General features: G+C 39.3%; 1 protein-coding gene across 1 annotated transcript in view; it reads left to right on the top strand.

The window, feature by feature from the left end:
* The window catches only part of LOC145978436 (sodium-coupled monocarboxylate transporter 2-like), a 107,651-nt gene that overhangs the window by 79,740 nt on the left and 6,854 nt on the right, over positions 1–21,057 (top strand). The window contains exon 13 of the mRNA XM_083111076.1: positions 1,374–1,555. Coding sequence (XP_082967202.1) covers positions 1,374–1,555 — 182 coding nt within the window. The remainder of the gene's footprint in view (positions 1–1,373; positions 1,556–21,057) is intronic.

The raw sequence follows: 21,057 nt of genomic DNA, 5'->3' as shown, positions 1-21,057 counted from the left end.
ACCAAATATACGGTCGATGGACTGGTTAAACGGTTACATCACCCCACTTGCCCCTATCCTTTGGCATTAGGAATATATCGGAAAGCGGTATATCGTACATCAGTGTAAATATCAGATTCTGTTGAAAATACATATGTACTTACTAAGTCTGTTGAATATTCATATACTTTACAAATCAGGTTTTAATTAAAAAATAACCCAAGAAAATCTGGATATTTTGAGGAATCGCACAAAAAGCTGAAAACTGATCCTTGAAAAACTTAATCTGCGTTTTTGGAAACCTTTTTCAAGATTTTTGTTTTAATGTAGGTTAAAAAGGGGATTCAGATCAAGTTTAGTTTCAAGAAATCGCGCTGCAGACTAATACCCCTATGTGTAGAGTGCGGGAGGGGTACATTTTTCTTAAGAAATAGTGAATTGGAAGATAATATATAAATCTGCATCTGAAGACTATGGGACTGACTTTCTTACCTTTTCAAGTTTTCAAATGGAATTTTCCGAAACTAAATATTTCCACAATTGACAGAAAATAAATTGGGGGAATTTTTCTACCCATGAAATTATATATTTTATAACTTTTAATATTTCATCACTCTAAGCAGAATGTATATATTTTCTCCATTTCATGCATGAATTGATATTTCATTTAATTTTACCAGATACATTATTCGTAGGTATTCTTGTGATTAAGTATGAAACTGAGACCAGACAAGTCTGTAAAACATAAACAACACCATACTTTATGTCCGAAACACTTGATCTCCTTCCAAACTTTGGTATCACATTTGAGGAATTTATTTAAAATAAATTTACATTACTTTGCGACATATTTAGACATAACAAGCGGTTATCTTATTGACTTTTCAAGTGAGCATGTGCTTCCTGGTTTCATATATTCAGGATATATTTCGAGATCTGCACAGTCGAGACGACATGTCAAGCAGGAAAATTTTATTAAGATACGTCTTTTGCCTTAATGTCATCCGTACGTTGTGAAAGTTTGCATGGTGGCACCGCGCACATGTTTCGTGGCTTAGGAAGAGATATCTCGCCATGTCATAAAGGGGAACAGCATGCGCAGTGTTTCGGATTCAACTATTTCTTTGACAATGTCACTTATGTTCCATAGAGGCAACCTTGTATGCTGAATATACCAGCGTTACTTCGTCACACCCTACCAACGCCGCCATTTGAATAATTAGATTTATCAAACACCCGTATGAAGGATGTTTGCTAAATAAATTAACACACACCTAAGGGTTTGTTTGTGGTTTGTGGGGAACTTAACGCAGCTACTTTTAATGCATCTGTTCTCGTGGTCAAGCAACGTTGTTGTGCACTAAATACACAAAAAGTGTTTATTGTATTTTCAGGGAGCAGTGGTTGGAGGTTTAACAGGACTTGCTGTGGTTGCCTGGGTGTCAATGGGAACCGAGACGGCAATTGCTTCGGGAAAAATAAACTATGAAAAGAAGCCGACATCAGCAGATGAGTGTCTTCATGAAACATTGGTTTATAATGATACACTAGCAAACACAACAATACCAATATTTCAGTAAGTGTTTTTAGATTATTTCAGGCACTAGCATATTAAAAGATATATGTATGCTTTTCCTATGTGATCAAAGAAGTATATAATATGGGTCTTTTCTATCTGTTACGGCGGCCGGTCCTCATGCTGGCAAGGGAAGTGGGGAGCGGGGATTACGCCGCACACCAACCAGACAGCAGCGGTGGCGCCGAAAATTACGACACGGCGGGAGGAAGTGTTACGTGAACCTCGTTCTACAGGCTGCTGCGTTTCTTATCGTACTGGATTGGTCGCTTCCCCGCTCCCCGCTTCCCTTGCCACCATGGAGATCGGCCGCCGTTACGTTAGAAAAGACCTCCTAACAATTTTGAAAATATAGGTTATGCTATTTCCCATTACTATGCAAAAAGTTTAATTTTATTTATTTATTTTGGAATTACCTCCTTCTCCAATCTTTTCCGTTACTATTCATGTGCATGCATTCTCTTGTTGCTATGACGATGTTCGTGATTGTGATTTATTCCAGTTCTTATTGGACTTGTTTGTTTAGACAACAACCTATAATTTATTGATTGACTGATTGATTTGGTGTTTTAAGTCCACTTTATGCACAGTAAGCCTAATTGGGATTGGACCTACAGTTTAAAGTGGGATCCGAACCACTATGTTCCTCCACCGGGAATCGAACCCGGGACCTCTTTATTACAAGCCGAAGACGCTACCACTGCGGCATCGGAGAGGCGCAACAACCTATAAGGGTCGGTTGAATTCTGCTTCTTACATGTCATTACTCGAATAATTATTGCATATTTCACTATGTGTGATTGTTATTATATCCATCACTATGGGTGTCGCCAAAGGGTTTGACAGGTTAGTGTTGACCCCCTCCCTCACCCTCCCTGGAGAATGGCCAATATTTAAATAAACAAGTAGGCCTATTGGTTAGTACTCCAGTATAATAACTAAAGCGAAAAAATAGCTCGAAAATGTGTATGGAAAATTCAAACAGAATAAATGGTTCCACGTGTTTTCCGAATTAAAGAAATGAAGTTTTTAGTGAGACGTCAAAAAACGTAATTTGCAGGACCAAAATTCCTCTAAATTTTCGAAAATTTTCCTTGCATAAGGTTAATAACAAAATGGAATAATAATACATTTCAGTTCATAAATAATGTGAAATGTAAAAGTACTAATGAGGGTGAGCAAGTATTCACTCATCTGGTGTACTGAATTCAAGAGTATATCCAAGGATAGATAATAATAATAATTATTATTTGATAATAAAGTAAGCTTTTATTTGCATTAATGTCTTTTGATTATTATTATTATTATTTCCACTATTCAGTTGCATACCAACAACCTTTTCCGCTACACACAATAATTTGTGACAATCAGTGCCGCTTTTTACAAGCTTTGAAAAATCCCGCAATGCGGGGGGGGGGGGGGCGGAGATAAGTAAGTCTTTAGGGGCCCTCTGCCATTCGTATGTGCGTATGTAAGAAATAAACTTAGTTACTCAGGGATACAGAAAAGAATACATTATATACAGGTAAAGGTAAAGTTAAAGTTCCTGTGAATGGCACAGCGCCATGGATGCACATTAGGGGTATATGGGGGTAGGGCTCCACATATTTTCGATGTCGACCATCTTGGTACGACCTTAGATCACCCACCCCAGGTCTCCCGCGTGGCATTCAGACTAGAATCAAATCAGTCTAGAATTTCACGAGAATTGCAGTGTTGATGGTTTCTTCAACCTATCTTTAAACAGGGAAAAGTTATGACTGCATGATTGTAACAAATGTATCATTTTCCAGGTGCGAGAAAACAATGTCATATTCAGATAGATCTAAATCACATCATCCCATCCCATTTAAAAAAAAAAATGAGTTGAATTCAATATGGCGGACGTCCGCTTGGAACTCACTAATGTGGTTCCCCTTAAGCCTAACCTGTTCCTATCATGACCAATTGAACCCAGCCTAACTCCTTTACTTCTTATAGGGGTGTTAAAGGACTTCTGAATCACCCTCTAGGTCCTTGTATGTGACTTTGTCAACATGAGATCAAGAATTACACACACACACAAACATACATTATAAATGACATTATAAATGTGTATGTACAGGGTGGGCCAAAAGTCAGGTGACAGCATTGTCATAGGAAAGGCTGGTGTGTTGGAGGTCCACTTTGGCCACGTGTGATGTTTGAGGGGTGGGGCCAACCCAAGAACACATGTGACCATCCCGGGCGCCATCTTGGAATCCGCCATCTTGAACGCAACTTAGGTTTCTTAAATGGAAACATAGGCATGTGACATATGATTTCCAATTGTTTTTTCGTCAGGAGTTCAATGCCGCAAACCGTTTTGTCCTATCGTGAACCTTTTCCTAATTATGGCCTGTCTCCCTCTTTGTGTCTCCTCACAACACATGCTTGAAATGACCACCCTCGTGCACAATGGTTTGTGCCACACGCCTCTTCTAGTCCTCATGCACAGCCAGCAATGTCTCTGGACGCACAGCAGCACAGGCATTCACAATCCGCTGCACCAGATTCTGTAAATTCTGGATTTTCACGGCGTAAACCATGGCCTTGTTGCTGCCCCACATGTAGAAGTCGAGAGGCGTGAGGTCCAGTGACCGTGGGGGCCATTCTACCGGTCCCCGACGCCCGACCCACTTCCCAGGGAACTGCTGGTCCAGGTAGTCCCGTACACAATGTCCGTAGTGGGGAGGAGCTCCATCCTGCTGGAAGAACATTGGGTATGAACCGTCCTCCGACAAAACCGACGGAAAAGTCTCCTCATCCAACAGTCGTTGGTAGTGGTAGGCGTTCAGCGTGCCGAAGATGAAAAATGGGCCAATGTTCATCGTGCCGAAAATACCATACCATACCATAACCTTCTCGGAACCAACGATCCACGATGCATCAATCCAGTGTGGGTTGTTGTCACTCCAGTAACTGTGCTTTTGTTTGTTCACTTCTCCGTTTACGTAAAAAAGTGCCTCATCGGAGAACAACACTTGCATAGGGAGATCCGGGTTGGTCTCCAGTTCCTCCGTCGCCCATTCGGCAAACTGTACCCGACGATCAGGATCGCTCTCTGTCAGATGCTGGTGCATCTGAATTTTGTATGGGTGCCACTTGTTAACGGCAAGTATCCTCCGTATGGACGTTCGGCTAACTCCAGATTCAAGGGCGATACGTCTGGTGCTACGTTGGGGGCTTTTGGAGAAGGATGCGAGGGCAGCGATAGTGGTTGCCTCATCTGTTGAAGTTTTCGGCCGACCACTGCGTGCTTTATCGGCCACAGATCCCGTCTTTCGGAATATGCTGATGAGTTTGGCCACACCATTGTGGGAAATGGGCTCATTATCGCGGTGTAATGCATTAAACTCTGCAGCCACCACACGCGAGCTCCGATTTCCGCACATGAGGATGATCCCCACACGTTCTTCGGTCGTCAGCACCATCATTCAGTCGGTGATACCTGCATAGATAAAACAGGCCATAATTAAGAAAAGGGTCCCGATAGGACAAAACGGTTTGCGGCATTGAACTCCTGACGAGAAAACAATTGGAAATGATATGCCACATGCCTATGGTTCCATTTAAGAAACCTAAGTTGCGTTCAAGATGGCGGATTCCAAGATGGCGCCCGGGGTTGTCACATGTGTCCTTGGGTTTGCCCCTCCCCCCAAACATCATATGTAGCCAAAGTGGACCTCCAACACACCAGTCTTTCCTATGACAATGCTGTCACCTGACTTTTGGCCCACCCTGTATATACGTATATACAATATACCGGGTGGTCCAAAAGTCCAGGAACGGTCACATGTCGTGAGAAATACACATTGAATCGGAAAAAGAAAAAATACGTGTTTAATAAGTGAAAAAAAGCTATTCAATGATATCACACTTGATTCCCCACTCCCGCCTCCTGGGCAACTGTGAAGTTTTAAATGGAAACCCCCATTTTGTATTGTAGAATCGAAAGGAGGACTTCATTCTGAGTCCAACGAGCTATCAACCATCCTCCTAGCTCAATTAGGAACGGCGATATGGCGATTTTAAATTCTCGCCCCCCCCAAAAAAAAACAGGGGGCGCTCTGTCTCTAATTGAGGTAGAGTGAAAGCGATTGCAGATTTGGAATCTGCACGTCAAACCTTTCAATAGAGTCTACCCCCTTCCATACACTCCACTGAAAGGTCTTGACGTGCAGATTCCGAAAATGTTTGGGGTTTTATGAAATTTTCACCTTTTTTTTTTAATTACCATATCTCCTTTCCTAATTGAGCTAGGAGAATGGTTGATAGCTCGTTGGACTCGGAATGAAGCCCTCTTTCCGATTCTACAATACAAAATGGGGGTTTCTATTTAAAATTTCACAGTTGCCCCCTCCCCACCCCCATGGGGCGGGGGTGGGAAATCAAGTGTTATATGATTGAATAGCTTTCTTTCACTTTATTAAACAAGTATTTTTTCGTTTTCAGATTCGATGTGTATTTCTCACGATATGTGACCGTTCCTGGACTTTGGATCACCCGGTATATGTTTGTTTGTGTGTATGTGTGTATGTGTGTGTGTGTGTGTGTGTAAAGGTAGAGGGGGCCTTTGGTAATATTTTGCGGGGGTGGCAAGATTTGTAGATCCGTCACTGGTGGCAATTTCCGTTTTCATCGCTATTTCGTTTCTTGAGAAACTACATGATTTATCTTCACACGCAGCTTGTTAAGGAAGAAATATCATTAGCATTCTTAACAGGTGACGAATTTACCATGGTGGTCATGCTTAGGCGGATAATTTTTGTACCTGCTACGAGCAGTTAGGTTTTATAAACGCTTACTGGTAGGCTTTAAGTGTCTCTAGGTAGTTGCATAATTTTATACTATAAGAGAAACGATCATATTTTTAGATGGGGAATAGAGGGGCCAATCATTACTCTTTATTAATTGTCGATTTATTGATATTTAGGTTTGTTAAGGCGGTCCTATTCCATGACTTTACCAAATTATATACATGTGGAATTATGTATAGGAGAAATTGTTCTAAAATGACATACTTTTTGTAGAACGCCTAAAAATAGGACAAGACTACAGGTTAGAAAGCTGATTTTATTGTAACCCATTGTTACATTATTTAGCTACAATATAAAAATAATTAGAACGATATATGCTCAAAGAACAAAATAGTAATAATCGTTTGAAGTGCAAGATGCAATTTTTCAAGTACTGAAATAGTACGCCTAAAATGACATAGTAAGTGATGGTAAAATTACATACTGTGTAATTTTGATTGAATAAGTCCACTTTATGCGCAGAAAGGCTAATCGGGACTCGACCTACAATTTAAAGTGGTATTCGAACCACTATGTGGCTCCACCGGGTATTGAACCCGGGACGCCTTGATTTCAAGGCGACGACGGTAAGTAAAAGATAAATGTTTCCACATTTTCACTATTAGGGTAAAATTACATACTGTAATTTTAGGCTTATCAGTTATGTGTCGTTTTACCCGGCAACATGAAAAGATGTTATGAACTGCTTTTCTCAGACGAAAATGGAACATTCCACGCGACAGTACATTCTCGTTTAAGCCATTGAACACTATGCACAGAAATCCCTATTGTTAATCTGATAGTGTACAGTTTAATATGTGCAAATACATTTCCCGTTACTTGCAAGAGAAAACTTCTCCACCTACTTTTTCACAAAATCACTTGTCAACAACAGCACATTCGTTGTACACATTGGCCATTTCACAGGTTCCAATTTCTTCACACTGTGGATCGGAAGGACTGAATTGCCCTCGCCTGTAGACCTCCACATCCGAGAAATAAGCACTATGTCAATTTACCTGAGTGTGTCATTATAGTCTACATTCCCCTATTATAGGATGGAGCGAAATAAAGAAAGAAAAATATGTAATATTAATAATGATAGCTGATAGATAACACGCTGGAAACTAACAATCTGCTCGCGATACCGCAACTCACACTGACAAGTGGGGAAATTACATCAAAGCTTAAGGGCGTACAGGAAGGCAAATCCACAGGTTCAGATCTTCTTCCCTCACACTTGATCTCTGCTTGTGCAAATGAACTCACTCCCCCGTTAGTAATCCTCTACATTAAAATCCTGGAAACAGGTTTCTTCCGCCGCCGATGGAAAAAAGCTCTCGTGACCCCAATTTTTAAATCAGGAGACAAACACAATATCAGCAATTACCGTCCAATCTCCCTTCTGCCAATATTCTCCAAAGTATTCGAATCACTCATTTTCGATCACCTCAGATGGAATCTAAGAACTATCATAGCCACTCAGCAGCATGGTTTCGTGCAAGGCAGATCCACAACCACGAACTTAGCAGTGATAACATGAAGCATAGCGGACTGTATAATCAACAAAGGACAGTTGGACATAATTTACACAGACCTCAGCAAAGCATTCGATAACTAAACCCCTCCATCCTTCTCCAGAAACTAGTTAGTGTTGGAATCTCCGATAACTTGCACAAATTACTAACAAGCTATCTTTCTGATTGCACACAGCGGGTTCTCCTCGGCCGAGAGAAGAGTTGCGTCGGGAGTCCCCCAGCGATCAAATTTAGGCCCATACCTTTTCCTTCTGTTCGTCAAGATATTTTGAGCCACCTGCAAAAAGTCAATATTCTAATGTACGCAGACGTATGAAACTGTACTATCCAATCAGCTCATTGAATGACTGCCACACGCTGCAGGAAGGCCTAAACTCCTTCAAAAACTAGTGCAAGCAGACGGGAATGATCATAAATGTGAATAAGTGCAACGTAATGTCATTCACCAAAAAAAACAAAACAACCATTACACATGAGTATAAAATTGGCAGCTCGACGGTGACGCGTACGAGAGTTGCCGTTGAACTCGGTGTCTACTTCACATCTGACCTGTCGTTCAACACCCATTATCAAGGCTTGGTGAAAAGTGTAAAAAGCTAGTTGGTTTCGTTAGAAGAAATTTTCTGTTTAACTTTTCTGTGCCTACGGTTATAAAAATATACGTCACCCTCGTTCGTCCAATACTGGAATACTGCAGTCCCATATGGAATCCACAGTACAAAACATGGCAAGAGGAAGTGGATAGTGCTTCCAAATGCAGTTTGTGAAATGGCTGTGCTACAAGGTGAATACTGAATATTACAAAAAGAACTATACATCCTTATGCAAGCATTTCGGCCCGGAAACTTAGTTCAACAGAAGAGTCGTCAGTGATGTACTTTTTTTACAGAAATTGATTAATCATGGCTGTGAGTGTTCTGCACTGTTAGAAAGTACAATCTTAGTGACAATGAAGTTCGACCAGTTACAAATATAGGAGTGCGTTGTGAAAGAAGGAGAACACATGCATATGCTGAACATATTTTATTCAGCAGGCTACATGGAACAAAGGAAAACATAAATTTCCGCTGCAACGCAGCAATGTATGGTGTCCACACAAAATAAAACATTTTCGTCCATCCACACGTGACATTGAAGTTCGACCACTGTTAGAGGGGATCCTGTTTACCATGGTGTGACGCCGCCCCGTCGGCGAATAACTGTGGCAATGCGTCCGGGCATGCTGCGTACGAGTCGTTCAAGGTATTCCACATCGATGCGGTACCATTCCTCCTGCAGGCAGGCGATAAGAGCAGCCACTGTCGTGTGTCCCCTCTGTTGCACACGTCGCTTAAGAACACACCACACATTCTCAATGGGCGAGAGGTCGGGACTCGATGGTGGCCATGGCAGAGTTCGCACGTGATGGCGAGTCAACCATCCTCTTGTCAGCCGCGCTGTATGAGGCCTGGCATTGTCGTGTTGAAAGATGAGACGCCGCCTGTGGAACAGGTGCCTTCGCACTGTGGGAAGATGTCGCTCCGGTATGCGTGTATAGGCGTGTGCATTCACAATGCCCTCACAGACGTGTAGTGGGCCAACCCCAGATGACGTCATGCATCCCCATACCATCACTGACGCAGGTTTCTGTACCCGACGTGCATAACATTTTGCTTCATTCTGTTTTTTTCGTATTTTCCCGTACACAACATTGAAAATGGATTCGTCCGTCCAGAAAACCCTGTTCCACTGCCGAAATGTCCATCCCCGGTACATTCGTGCCCACCGTAGTCGATTGCCTTTGTTCAACATGGAAAGGAAGGGTTTACGTTTCGCCTTGTACACTCGGTAACCGCATCGCTGTAGGTAACGGCGAATGGTTCTGGTTGACACTTCAATGTGAAAGCGTTCTCGAGTCCACAGTCGTAATTCGGCCACAGAAACATGATTGTTGGTCTGGATATAGCGCCTAAATATCCGTAGGTCACGCACGCTCAGCAGGCGTTTTCGACCGGGGGCCTTACCTGGCTCTGTAGTACCCGTATTTTGGTGGTGTTTGATGATGCAGTGGACGGTTGACTTGGGTAAGTTCAGTTGGCGCCCTATTTCCCGTTCACTGAGTCCATCCCGTTGCAACTCCACCACTCTTCTCCTCTCGGTGTTGTCAATAGGTTTGCCTCTGGCCATGGTGATGATGCACTGCGGTTCCTCGGTGCACAGCACGCGCTTATATACGGCGGACTCCCTTATCGTGTCCGTACGTCATGCTTCCGTCGAATGCGCCACTATCTGGAATTTGCCGTATGGGTCTGGTGCCTGGTCGAAGTTCAATGTCACGCGTATAGTTCCCCGTTTTCGTTCTTTACGTGACATTGGGTGCAACATGCTGGGATCACGATTCTTGCCTGCTCACACGCCTCCTCTTACACACATGCGTCACTTCTGCGGGTCACCCATTCCACCGCCTATGCCTCTGTGCCTTTAATCACGTATTCCTTTCTGGTCGAACTTCATTGTCACCAAGGTTGTATAAACTGTAATGTAGGCCGACACAGTGCAAGAAACCGAAAATGAATGAACTGTAGACTTCGATATGTTCACAGACTCACGTAGTGTGCTGACAAAGAGATAATCACAACAATACGTTCAAACATTTATGTAAATATTGTGTACATAGACGTTCATACTTCCATTTATTCTTTTTCTCTCTCTCTTGTTATTTATTCACAGTGTATTATGTTCAACATAATTGGGAATGTATCCTGTGCTGAACAAATTAATAATAATAATAATTGAGTGCGATAAAGGGAAACGACAGAGTGAGATAAACGATTGACATAGAGACTTAGAAACACATGTGGCAATCCATTGTCACGGGTGGAACACAGACTACATTTTTTGGCATTAAAGTAACTATTCTACTGATAGTTAAGCAACCTTTTTTCTTGCAGTTTCTGTGCAATGAATTACGAAATTAAACACTGTTGATTAAACATAACTTCCCTTAATATATACTTTCCCAGATTTATAGCTAAAAGTGAACAATTTTGTGTCACGGGTGAGACATAAAATACTGCCTCTTTACTTAATAAGAAATTTATTTTAATTTCTGTGAATTTTTATGTTATGAAAAGGCAATTATTTAAGACAAAGATAGAAGGTGTTTGACATTTGAATATTGACACGCTCTTTCAGTGAAAATAACATGATTATTTAACTAAAACACAATAAAAATGAACACATGAAGAGTCGTAGCATTCACGTGATGCCTCTCGGGGTATTGGGTAATAATATCTCCGTTCGTCAAATAAGAATAAAAGTCAAGTTTTCACTAAGAGAAAGATTATGTGCATTTTTTTATTTATTTTTGATGAAATTTTACTTGTGATTTACTAAGCAGTTTTTCCCATATCTATAAATGTACTGTAGTACATAAACTTAATTTTTTAGTACACTATTATTAAAAGACATTATCAATAAAAAAATCTACTAAATAGTTAAGCCACATTTTCTAAAAAAAAAAAAGATAACAATATATATCCAACTGTAAGGTTAGGTTCACAAATCAAAGATTACAAACACTGAGGAAGAGGACTTTCACAGTTTATAAGAGTTTTATAGAATGTCTCTCTTTCTTGTGTGTATCTATTACGCTCAAATATGATATGGTGTAAATCTTCCTTGTTGCCACATGTACAGTTTGGGTTTTGTACAATCCGGATCTGTTGTAAATGAATTTTAGGAGTTGTATGTCCTGACCTAATACGATTTAGTAATACTATCACATTCCTTGTACCTTGAACTTTTGTAAACCAAAACTTGATTTTATTGAAATTAGCTATCATCTGATAAAAGCTGCCTGCATTTTGAAATTCACCTTTGCACCATTCCTTCCAGTTTTCCTTAAACTTTTTCTTCACCCTCGGTAGAAGGTCTGTGTACCAGGTTTTCAGCTCCAGTACAGGTTGAATTACCCTAGCTTTTTTTTCATACAAATCTGCCATATCATTTCCTAAATTTTGACAATGTGCTTTAACCCAGGTTAAATTAATTATCTTTCCCCTGCTCCTTAAATTTTGTAAAGTTTTTACACAGTTAATAATGTATGGGGAGCATTTAAATAATAAATCGTAATTGGACTGAATTGAATATAATACACTTTTTGGAATCCATTAATATTAATATATTTTTCTTGCAATTTATATGTATAAATTAGTGCTTGGCAAATTGCATAAGCTTCAGCTGTAAAAATGGAAAAAATCTTCCGGTAAATGTATCATAATTGATTTCTTCTTCTGTACATCATAAACAAAACATCCTACATTTTGACTACTTTTTGAACCGTCTGTATATTGTATATTTTGTATATTGTTCAGGGAAAATAAATATCTCTATATTCACAAACAGGAAAATCTAGAGTTTATATGGGCTTACTCCTTACTTTCAATAATTTTTGATGATCCTCATAGTACTCATTATATAATTTCACCCATCCTATATCTTCACACTTGTTAATTTTGCCTGTATCATATAATTCAACCAAGTCGAATAGAATGTCGTTAAATGGATGATTAACTTCTGACATTGTTTTTAACAGATATTTAATAGACATTTCTCTTTTCCTATAACTTAAGTTCCATTCGCATGCTTCCATGTATACTGCAACATTGAGAGTACTCTTCATCAGTCCTAGACACTGTCGAAGAACTTTCCTCTGCATTACTTCCAAAGGTTGAAATACACGTTCCGAAACTGTATTAAAGACTATAATCCCGTATTCTATTGTTGGTTTGTAATAGTTTTTTGTAAAAATCCATCATGGTACTTGGATGACTTCCCCATTTTGTTGTGGCCATAGAACGAAAAACCTTGTAAATTACTTCTGTCTTTTTCACTAACATTTTTACATGAGGTTTCCATGTTAATTTATTATCAAATATAACGCCTAAATATTTTACTGTATTTTCTATGGGAAAATTGTAACTTCTTTTGTGTATTGATTCACATTTTTCGGAGCTCCTATTTTAGTAAATATAATCAGCTTTGATTTTTCTGACGATATATTCTCAAGAAATGTCTTCATCTCTATTATTTTCGCTTCCATGTTGGTGACTCCTTATCTACTTGCTTGAGACTCTCACATATACATAAATCATCTGCATATTGTATAAATCCAAATGGCTCAGGACATATTCTTTGAACATTCATTAAATATACAGGGGGTATCAGAAGTCCCTTACCACCCCTTGTAAAATCCGCAATGATGTATTTTCATGGAATTTGATATGGGCGGTACAAAATAGGCCTAGGGGGACACCTTTTGGAGTATGTCACGGGGACGGCCGCCATCTTGGTTCCGCCATCTTGAATTCAACTTTCTTATTTAAAAAGATAGGTGGGTCATGTGATACATGACCATAGGCTAGAATTTCGTCAGGATGTCAAATCTGAAATCAGATTTCATGTAACTTCATTTGGTGAAAAGTTATTGGCAACTGAAAGTGATGTTTACCTGTTACAGAATGTGCTCCACATGTTGTCCTTGCTGGGCAATGCACGTCTGCAGACGCTTCTCCCAATGTATGTGGACAACGAGCAAGCTATCTGGTGAAATTTGCTCAAATGCATCCGTGATACGCTGTTCCAGACGACGAAGATCACTAATTTTTACACCATACACCATAGCCTTAACGTGTTCCCAAAGGTAGAAGTCCATTGGAGTTAGGTCTCGTGATCGGGCAGGCCATTCAACTGTTGCCATGCGACCAATAGCGCATGTTTTGCCTATTCACCTCCCCATTTACGTAGAAGTTCGCTTCATCGGAATGGAGTATCTGCATAGCGACGTTTGGATTTAGCCGTAATTGCGCGATAGCCCACTCGCAAAACTGCACGCGGCGATCTGGATCGTCCTCGGAGAGGTGTTGCTTGCTGCATTTGCACCTTATACGGATGCCACTTGTGCCTCTGTAGCACCCTGTACACTGAATTGTGACTCATAGCACATTGCATTGCTATACGACGTGTGCTTCGCTGCGGTGACGTCGAGAAGGAGGCCAGCACTTCCGTAGCTGTTGCTTCATCCGTGACTGTCCGATGTCGTCCACTACGCGGTCTGTCCAAGACCGTTTTGGTCTCCTCGAATTTGGTTAATAACTGTGCCACTGCAACATGTGACACAGGGTGACGTTCTGGATGACGCAGGTTGAAATCGGCAGCCACTGCACGGGCACTTCTCCCACCCTACAGTTTGACGATCTGGATGCGTTCCTCAGTTGTTAACGGCATGGTTCAGCACCTGCAACAAACAGGTAATCATCACTTTCAGTTGCCAATAACTTTTCACCAAATGAAGTTACATGAAATCTGATTTCAGATTTGACATCCTGACGAAATTCTAGCCTATGGTCATGTATCACATGACCCAACTATCATTTTAAATAAAAAGTTGAATTCAAGATGGCGGAACCAAGATGGCGGTAGTTCCCGTGACATACTCCAAAAGGTGTCCCCCTAGGCCTATTTTGTATCGCCCATATCAAATTCCATGAAAATATCTCACTGCGGATTTTACAAGGGGTGGTAAGGGACTTCTGATACACCCTGTATATTAAAGAGTAAAGTTTTTAAAGGGCTTCCCTGTGAAAGTCCCCTTGTTATCCATCTAGGACCCTCAACTTTATTGTGAAAGTAAAAATATAAACAACGATTTTTTAATAGATTCCAAATTGTTTTTAGATGCATATAAGGTATTTTCAGATTTTGTAGAATATTTAATAATTTATTTATATTTACATTATCATATGCCCCTTTAATATCTAAAAAAAGCAGCAATAATAATTTTCCTTTTTATTGTATCATAAATTTTTGATGATAACATTGCCAACGCATCTGTACACCCCATGTCCTTCCTAAATCCAACTTGAAGCCTTGAAAATGAACCCTGTCCCACTATATGCCAACTAATTCTCTTTACTATTAATTTTTCAAAAATTTTCCCCAGTACTGAAGACAAAGCTATCTCTCTATAAGATTCTCCATTATGTGGGCTTTTGCAAGGTTTCAATATTGGTAAAATCATTTGAGTGTACCACGATTGCGGAACATTTCCTTTGAATTTGATTTTAAAATTGTGGGAGCGTCAGCACTTAGGCTATTTTGCTCCCGTCACATTATGTGGGGGCCAGCCCCTTATCATTCCAAAGAACAACGCTAACGTTGCATAATTAAAAATCTTAAAATGTTCTGACTTCTATTAAAAACTGAGGCTGTAAACGGGCACTCAGCACACATAAGGACAAAATCAAACAAAATTATACTGGCCATGGGGCCAGTCGGCAGAGCCTCGTTAGTCTTCAGTCCAGGGTGTACTACCGTGGAAGTGAGGTTGACATTTTGTTGTACTACGTGGAAGGTCACCCCTTACACCCCCGGAACATTTCCTGAATTCATTATATAGTTGTAGATGTTACAAAGATATATGATATAAATTATACCAAATTCCGGCAAATTTTGAATCATCGAGTATGATATTCCATCTTTTCCTGGAGTTGTGTCATTGGCTCTAATTATTATGTCTCTTATTTCATCGATCATGATATTGGTGTATAATCCTTGTGAATGTCTATCTTTAGGACTGAAAGAGAAAATTTCATCAGGGGCATTGCAGGTTCGTGTTTATTATAATATGTTACCTTCATAATAAATTCATCTTTCCAGGTTTCTTTGAGTGGTATTAATCGAGGGGTTGATTGATTTAAATTTTGCCCACACGGTACTGATACACTCTTTGTTATTTATGTCTTCACAATACTTTGCCCACGATTGTCTTTTTGCACTGATATAACTTTTCTTGGCCTGCGCTATTGCTTTCTTATAATTAATTCAAGTTTCCTGATTTGGTATTTTTTATAAACTTTTGTAGCTTCAATTCTCTATATTTTAAAATTTTGGCAATCTTTATTCCACCAGTGTACTATTGGATACATTTTTACAACTTCCTCTTTTGCCCTTGTACATGATCTGTCCATAACAATACTAACAGAATCTACAAAATAATCATATGTACTCTCATCAATATTATTTAAATCTGTATTATTAAATAATATTGTAAGTAATTTAGAATATTTATTCCAATCAGCTTCGTTAACATTTCATTTTCTGAGCGGAAAAGTGAAAGATCTCACTGAATTAGTATCAGTATAAAAGAAACATGGATAATGGTCACTGGTTCTTTGATCACTGTCTGTTTCCCACTGAAATTGACCACATTTATCATCTGACATTAACGTTAAATCTATAGCTGTTGGCTGAGTACCTAATCTTCCTATATACGTAGCAGACCCGTCATTAATTACAGTAAAGTTGCACAAATCCATACAATCTACTAACACTTTTCCCAACTTATCTTCATCCTGATAAGGATGAATGAATGAAGGAACTATCCCGATTGGCCCCTGAGCCTTACCCCTCAAAAGACTAGACCCACAAACAAGACTGCTCGGACTCCTTAACCATTTTAACATTAGTAACCGGTTTACATTGAAATACTTTTAATATTTCTTTTATTTTTATCATTCTATATCTTTTTATTATTATTATTATTATTAGTTTTTTTTCCCACAAACTTAAGTGTATAATCAAAGTGTATATCCGTGATGACCATCCTCATTTTATTTCTTAGTTATATGTATTATGAACGTGTGTTTGAAATCGTTTCCCTATTATGTCCATTGTGTGTGTCTTGTGTGTCAACCATAACCCTTTATGCGAATGTTTATGTTTCTCTGCGTGTGATTATGATTACGTGTGCAAGTGATTATTTCATAAATTTTTCTTTGAGTGATGTTTTAGCGTCAAATATACCTGTGATTCACGAACATCCAAGACTTCACAAGAAGGCAACATGTAAGTACCCGAATTTCCTTATGTCTTTCTTCTCCCAATTTGCACCTACATTCATATTTGAAATAATGCTAAAATACGCTACGACGTTATGGAAGGGAAGGTTCGATTTCCTTCAAGCTCGCAACAAATGGTACCCCTGTCTTTGTTTTCTCCCTGATGTCGACTCCACCGCCTGAAATTCCTGCAACTAACGGTTTCCTCCCTCCCGGTCATCGCCCCCCAAGGCCACCCTTCCTGACCCTCGCTCAAGCGAACGTCAGGTCCTTGTCGTCACCAAAATTAGAGGAGTTGGCGACCACGGTGCTCGAGTCGGGTTTCGATATCTTCCTGGTCACCGAGAGCTGGTCTTTCCGCGAAGCCCTCGCCTCGACTTTTTCCATACCGGGTTATGCAGCAATAAAAAAAGATAGAACAACAAAGGGTGGGGGTGGCCTAATCTTGTATTACCGTAAAGACCTAAATGTCAAGATCATTCCCTCTTGCAACGAAAATGACGACGAAGTCGAAATGATTAGCGTAACTGTGAAGCTCCAGCATCTAACTCTGGGAATAATTGGTGTGTACAAAGCCCCTAATATATCGTATACAAAATTATCGCGCCTAGAAACGACGATCTCGGAAGTTTTTCCACTCGTTCACAAATTACTTATTTTAGGCGACGTAAACGCAGATTTCCTTTCTCCCCATAAACCAGAAACAGTATATTTACAATCAATAATCGACTCTTTCGGCATGGTCCAGATCATTAACCGACCAACCAGAATAACGGCAACCACCCGATCACTCCTCGATGTGGTAATAACGGATGACCCGGATCTTGTACGCTCATTTAACGTAACCGCTCCCGTCGGAACGTCCGACCACTGTCTAGTAAACGCGACACTTGCCATCGAAAAACCAAAATTAATTAAACAGTTTATCAAATCTAGAAACTTCTCTACCCTCGACAAAGAGATATTCGATAGGGTATCATCATCATCAACAATTGAATGGATGCAAATTGATAACTTCGACAACATCGATGATAAAGTTCACTTCGTTACTCAAAACGTAATAAATCTCTTCGACAAGCATGCGCCCCTTGAAACTAAATTAATAAAATCAAAAAACTCTCCGTGGATATCCGAAAATACAAAACTGCTCATGAAACTCCGTGACAATGCCCTAATAAAATATAAGCGCACAAAATCCCAGGCAAACTGGGACTATTACAAAGAACTGAGAAACTTCACCACCTCGGTCCAACGGCAAGAAAAGAAAGCATATTTTAATCATCACCTCCGATGCAGCAATAACAGCAAAGAGTTGTGGAAAAAAATAAAAACGTGGGGTGTATATAGTGAAAATATGAACAACGAGATACCTTACGACCTGAGAAACGTAGATTCAATTAACCGGCATTTTTCTAGCGTATGCAGCAAAGCGAATGTCTTAGAAGATGCCGTTAACAAAACTCGAGAGTTCTTTGATGGCAACACTTTTAACGAAAGCGCTCAAACTTTCCACCTGCAAGAAATAAACGAAGCCGAAACAATGAAAGCTATAAACGAAATATCATCCAATGCATTTGGTAATGATGGAATATCTATAAAAATGATTAAACTGTTATTACCGCACATCTTACGTCCTCTGACGCACATCGTAAATTTCTCATTCCGGACTGGACAATACCCGACCAGCTGGAAGATAGCACGTGTTGTTCCGATACCAAAGAAAAAAGTAATAACGTCCCTGAATGACCTTCGGCCAATAAGTCTCTTACCTATATTTTCCAAAATCACTGAAAAAATTGTTAACAAGCAAACTCGTAAACACGTTAATGACCTAGATCTGCTTCCGAAATGTCAATCCGGTTTCCGTCCCTCACACAGCACGGCAACGGCTTTACTTAAAGTAACTGACGATTTATTACGATCAATCGACAAGAGAATGGCAGTAGCGTTAGTATTACTGGATCTCACTAAAGCCTTTGACAGTGTCCATCATGACCTGCTCTTGAGCAAATTAAAATACTACAATTTTTCACCTCCCGCTCTCCGATGGTTTAGATCGTATCTGAACAACAGACAACAGAGAGTATTCATAAATGCTGCCACGCCCCCTCTCTCTCGCACCCTGCCATTGGAAACTGGTGTCCCACAGGGATCCATTCTAGCCCCTCTCCTCTATACCATTTTTACAGCCGACTTACCTACCGTAATCAATCACAGTAAAGTTCATTTTTACGCAGATGACACTCAACTACAAATTCCTTTTCCACCGAAATCGCCGGATACAGCCTTAGCTTTGCTCAATGATGATTTATCCAACATAAATACCTGGTGTAAAAGTAACGGTCTAAAAATAAACCCACAAAAATCAACTTTCTCTCTTATTGGTTCCCGAAATAGTCTCTCTCTGATAAATCCTAACGAGATATGCATCAAACTAGACACAGCTATAATCCCTTATTCAACAAATGTGAAAAATCTAGGCGTCATTTTCGATGAACACCTTAACTGGGATATTCATGTACAAGAACAAATTAAAAAAGCTTACGCCGTGCTAAGATCGCTGTACAGCTTTAAAGAATGCCTAAAAACAGAGATTAAAATGAGACTAATCCAATCACTTATCTTTCCTTTACTGGACTACTGCGACGTAATTTTCGGACCAAATCTATCCGTTCGAAACAAAACCAAAATCCAGAAAGTCCAAAATTCATGTTACCGTTTCGTGTACCATATAAGAAAATACGATCATATCCTCCCAACCCTAAACGCAAACAAAATGTTGAACATGACCAGACGCCGAAAATTACATCTGTGTTGTTTTATTCATAATCTTTTACAAGAAGGGAAATACATGATTACAAAACAAGGGGAAAATCGAAAATTGAACTTCCAAAGCACACACTAGTGCTTTTCGAATCATCATTTACGTATTCAGCTGCAAGAGCGTGGAATGAACTTCCTCCTTCCATGACGTCCCTCACTAATCGCAACAACTTCAAAGACAAATTAAAAACTCTATTGTTAAATGAACAATATCTGTGTTCCAGCACTCACGAATAATAGCTCGCATATCTGAACCAACTTCCTAATAACAAGTATTTTCATCTTCATTTTGCTTGTTTACTTTTCCCCTTACATGTTGCCAACCCTTAACAATATTTTGTCCTCTCTCGCATATTAAGAACATTTATATGTTTTTTACACATAACATTAATATTAATTTGTACTATTCTTAACCATATCACACCAAGCACAATTGTGTCAATTAATTTGTGTATCCTTGTGTATTTGTTTTCAATCTTTTTATTATTATTATTATTTTTAGTGTGTAGACGAGCCTTTGTTCTCAATTTTGTATTTGTTCTTTTTGTGTCTTCTTTATGTTTCTCTCTTTCTTCCTTGTTTGTTATTGTACAAACATTTAGTAGGTAGAATGTATTTAGTATGTATATGTATCCATCGGGGTTAGGTGGTAGAACAGCCACAGGCTGAACCTCGCCCTTTAATAAAGGAAAGGAAATTGAAAATTGAAATTGAAATTGATCTCCCCATATTGTGTGATGGCAATTGAAATCGCCTGCTATAATAAAAGGTTTTTCTATGCATTGAAACATTTGCGATAATGTATTTGCCGTTCATTTCTGTGACTCTGCACCTGTAGGTATATATATAGATATAATACTAACTTTTTGATTCATAAAAGCAATTTTAATTCCTACAACTTCAATTTTGTATGTGTCGTATATAGGCAATGTATAATCAAAAGATATAGGTTCAAATGGAATGCTTTCATGAATCGTAATTGCAACTCCTTTACTATCATCTTTAACCTTTTCATAAATTATGTGATAATGATTTACTTTAAAATAATTTATGTTTGATGGGTTCACAGATATTTCCGATAAACATAAAAATTCAGGTCTATATTCATCTATTAATTTCACCAGATTTTGCTTTCTTGCTTTCAGTGATCTTACATTCCAGTGTACCCCCACGAATGTTTTCCATTATTTTTCTTCCACACACTAAGGTGTGTCTCCAAAAATTTCCAAATCCTGAATAATTTTCTGCACCTGGCCCTTTATTTGTGACCATTCTGTTAGTATTTCATTTATGCTTAATAAGTAAGAATTTTTAGTTAATGTCGCCATAAGCTTCACCATTAATTGTAACAAATTATACATAAGATCCTTCTGAGATGTTATGTGAGGAAAGTACACGATATTTTTCTGTTCTTCATTGTTGTAGATTCCGATGTTCACCTCCTA

Source organism: Lepisma saccharinum, chromosome 24 (assembly GCF_977018435.1).
Source record: "Lepisma saccharinum chromosome 24, izLepSacc3.1, whole genome shotgun sequence".
Lineage (NCBI taxonomy): Eukaryota > Metazoa > Arthropoda > Insecta > Zygentoma > Lepismatidae > Lepisma > Lepisma saccharinum.
The sequence above is the reverse complement of the archived record's forward strand: the minus strand, read 5'-3'. Positions and strand labels throughout refer to the sequence as shown.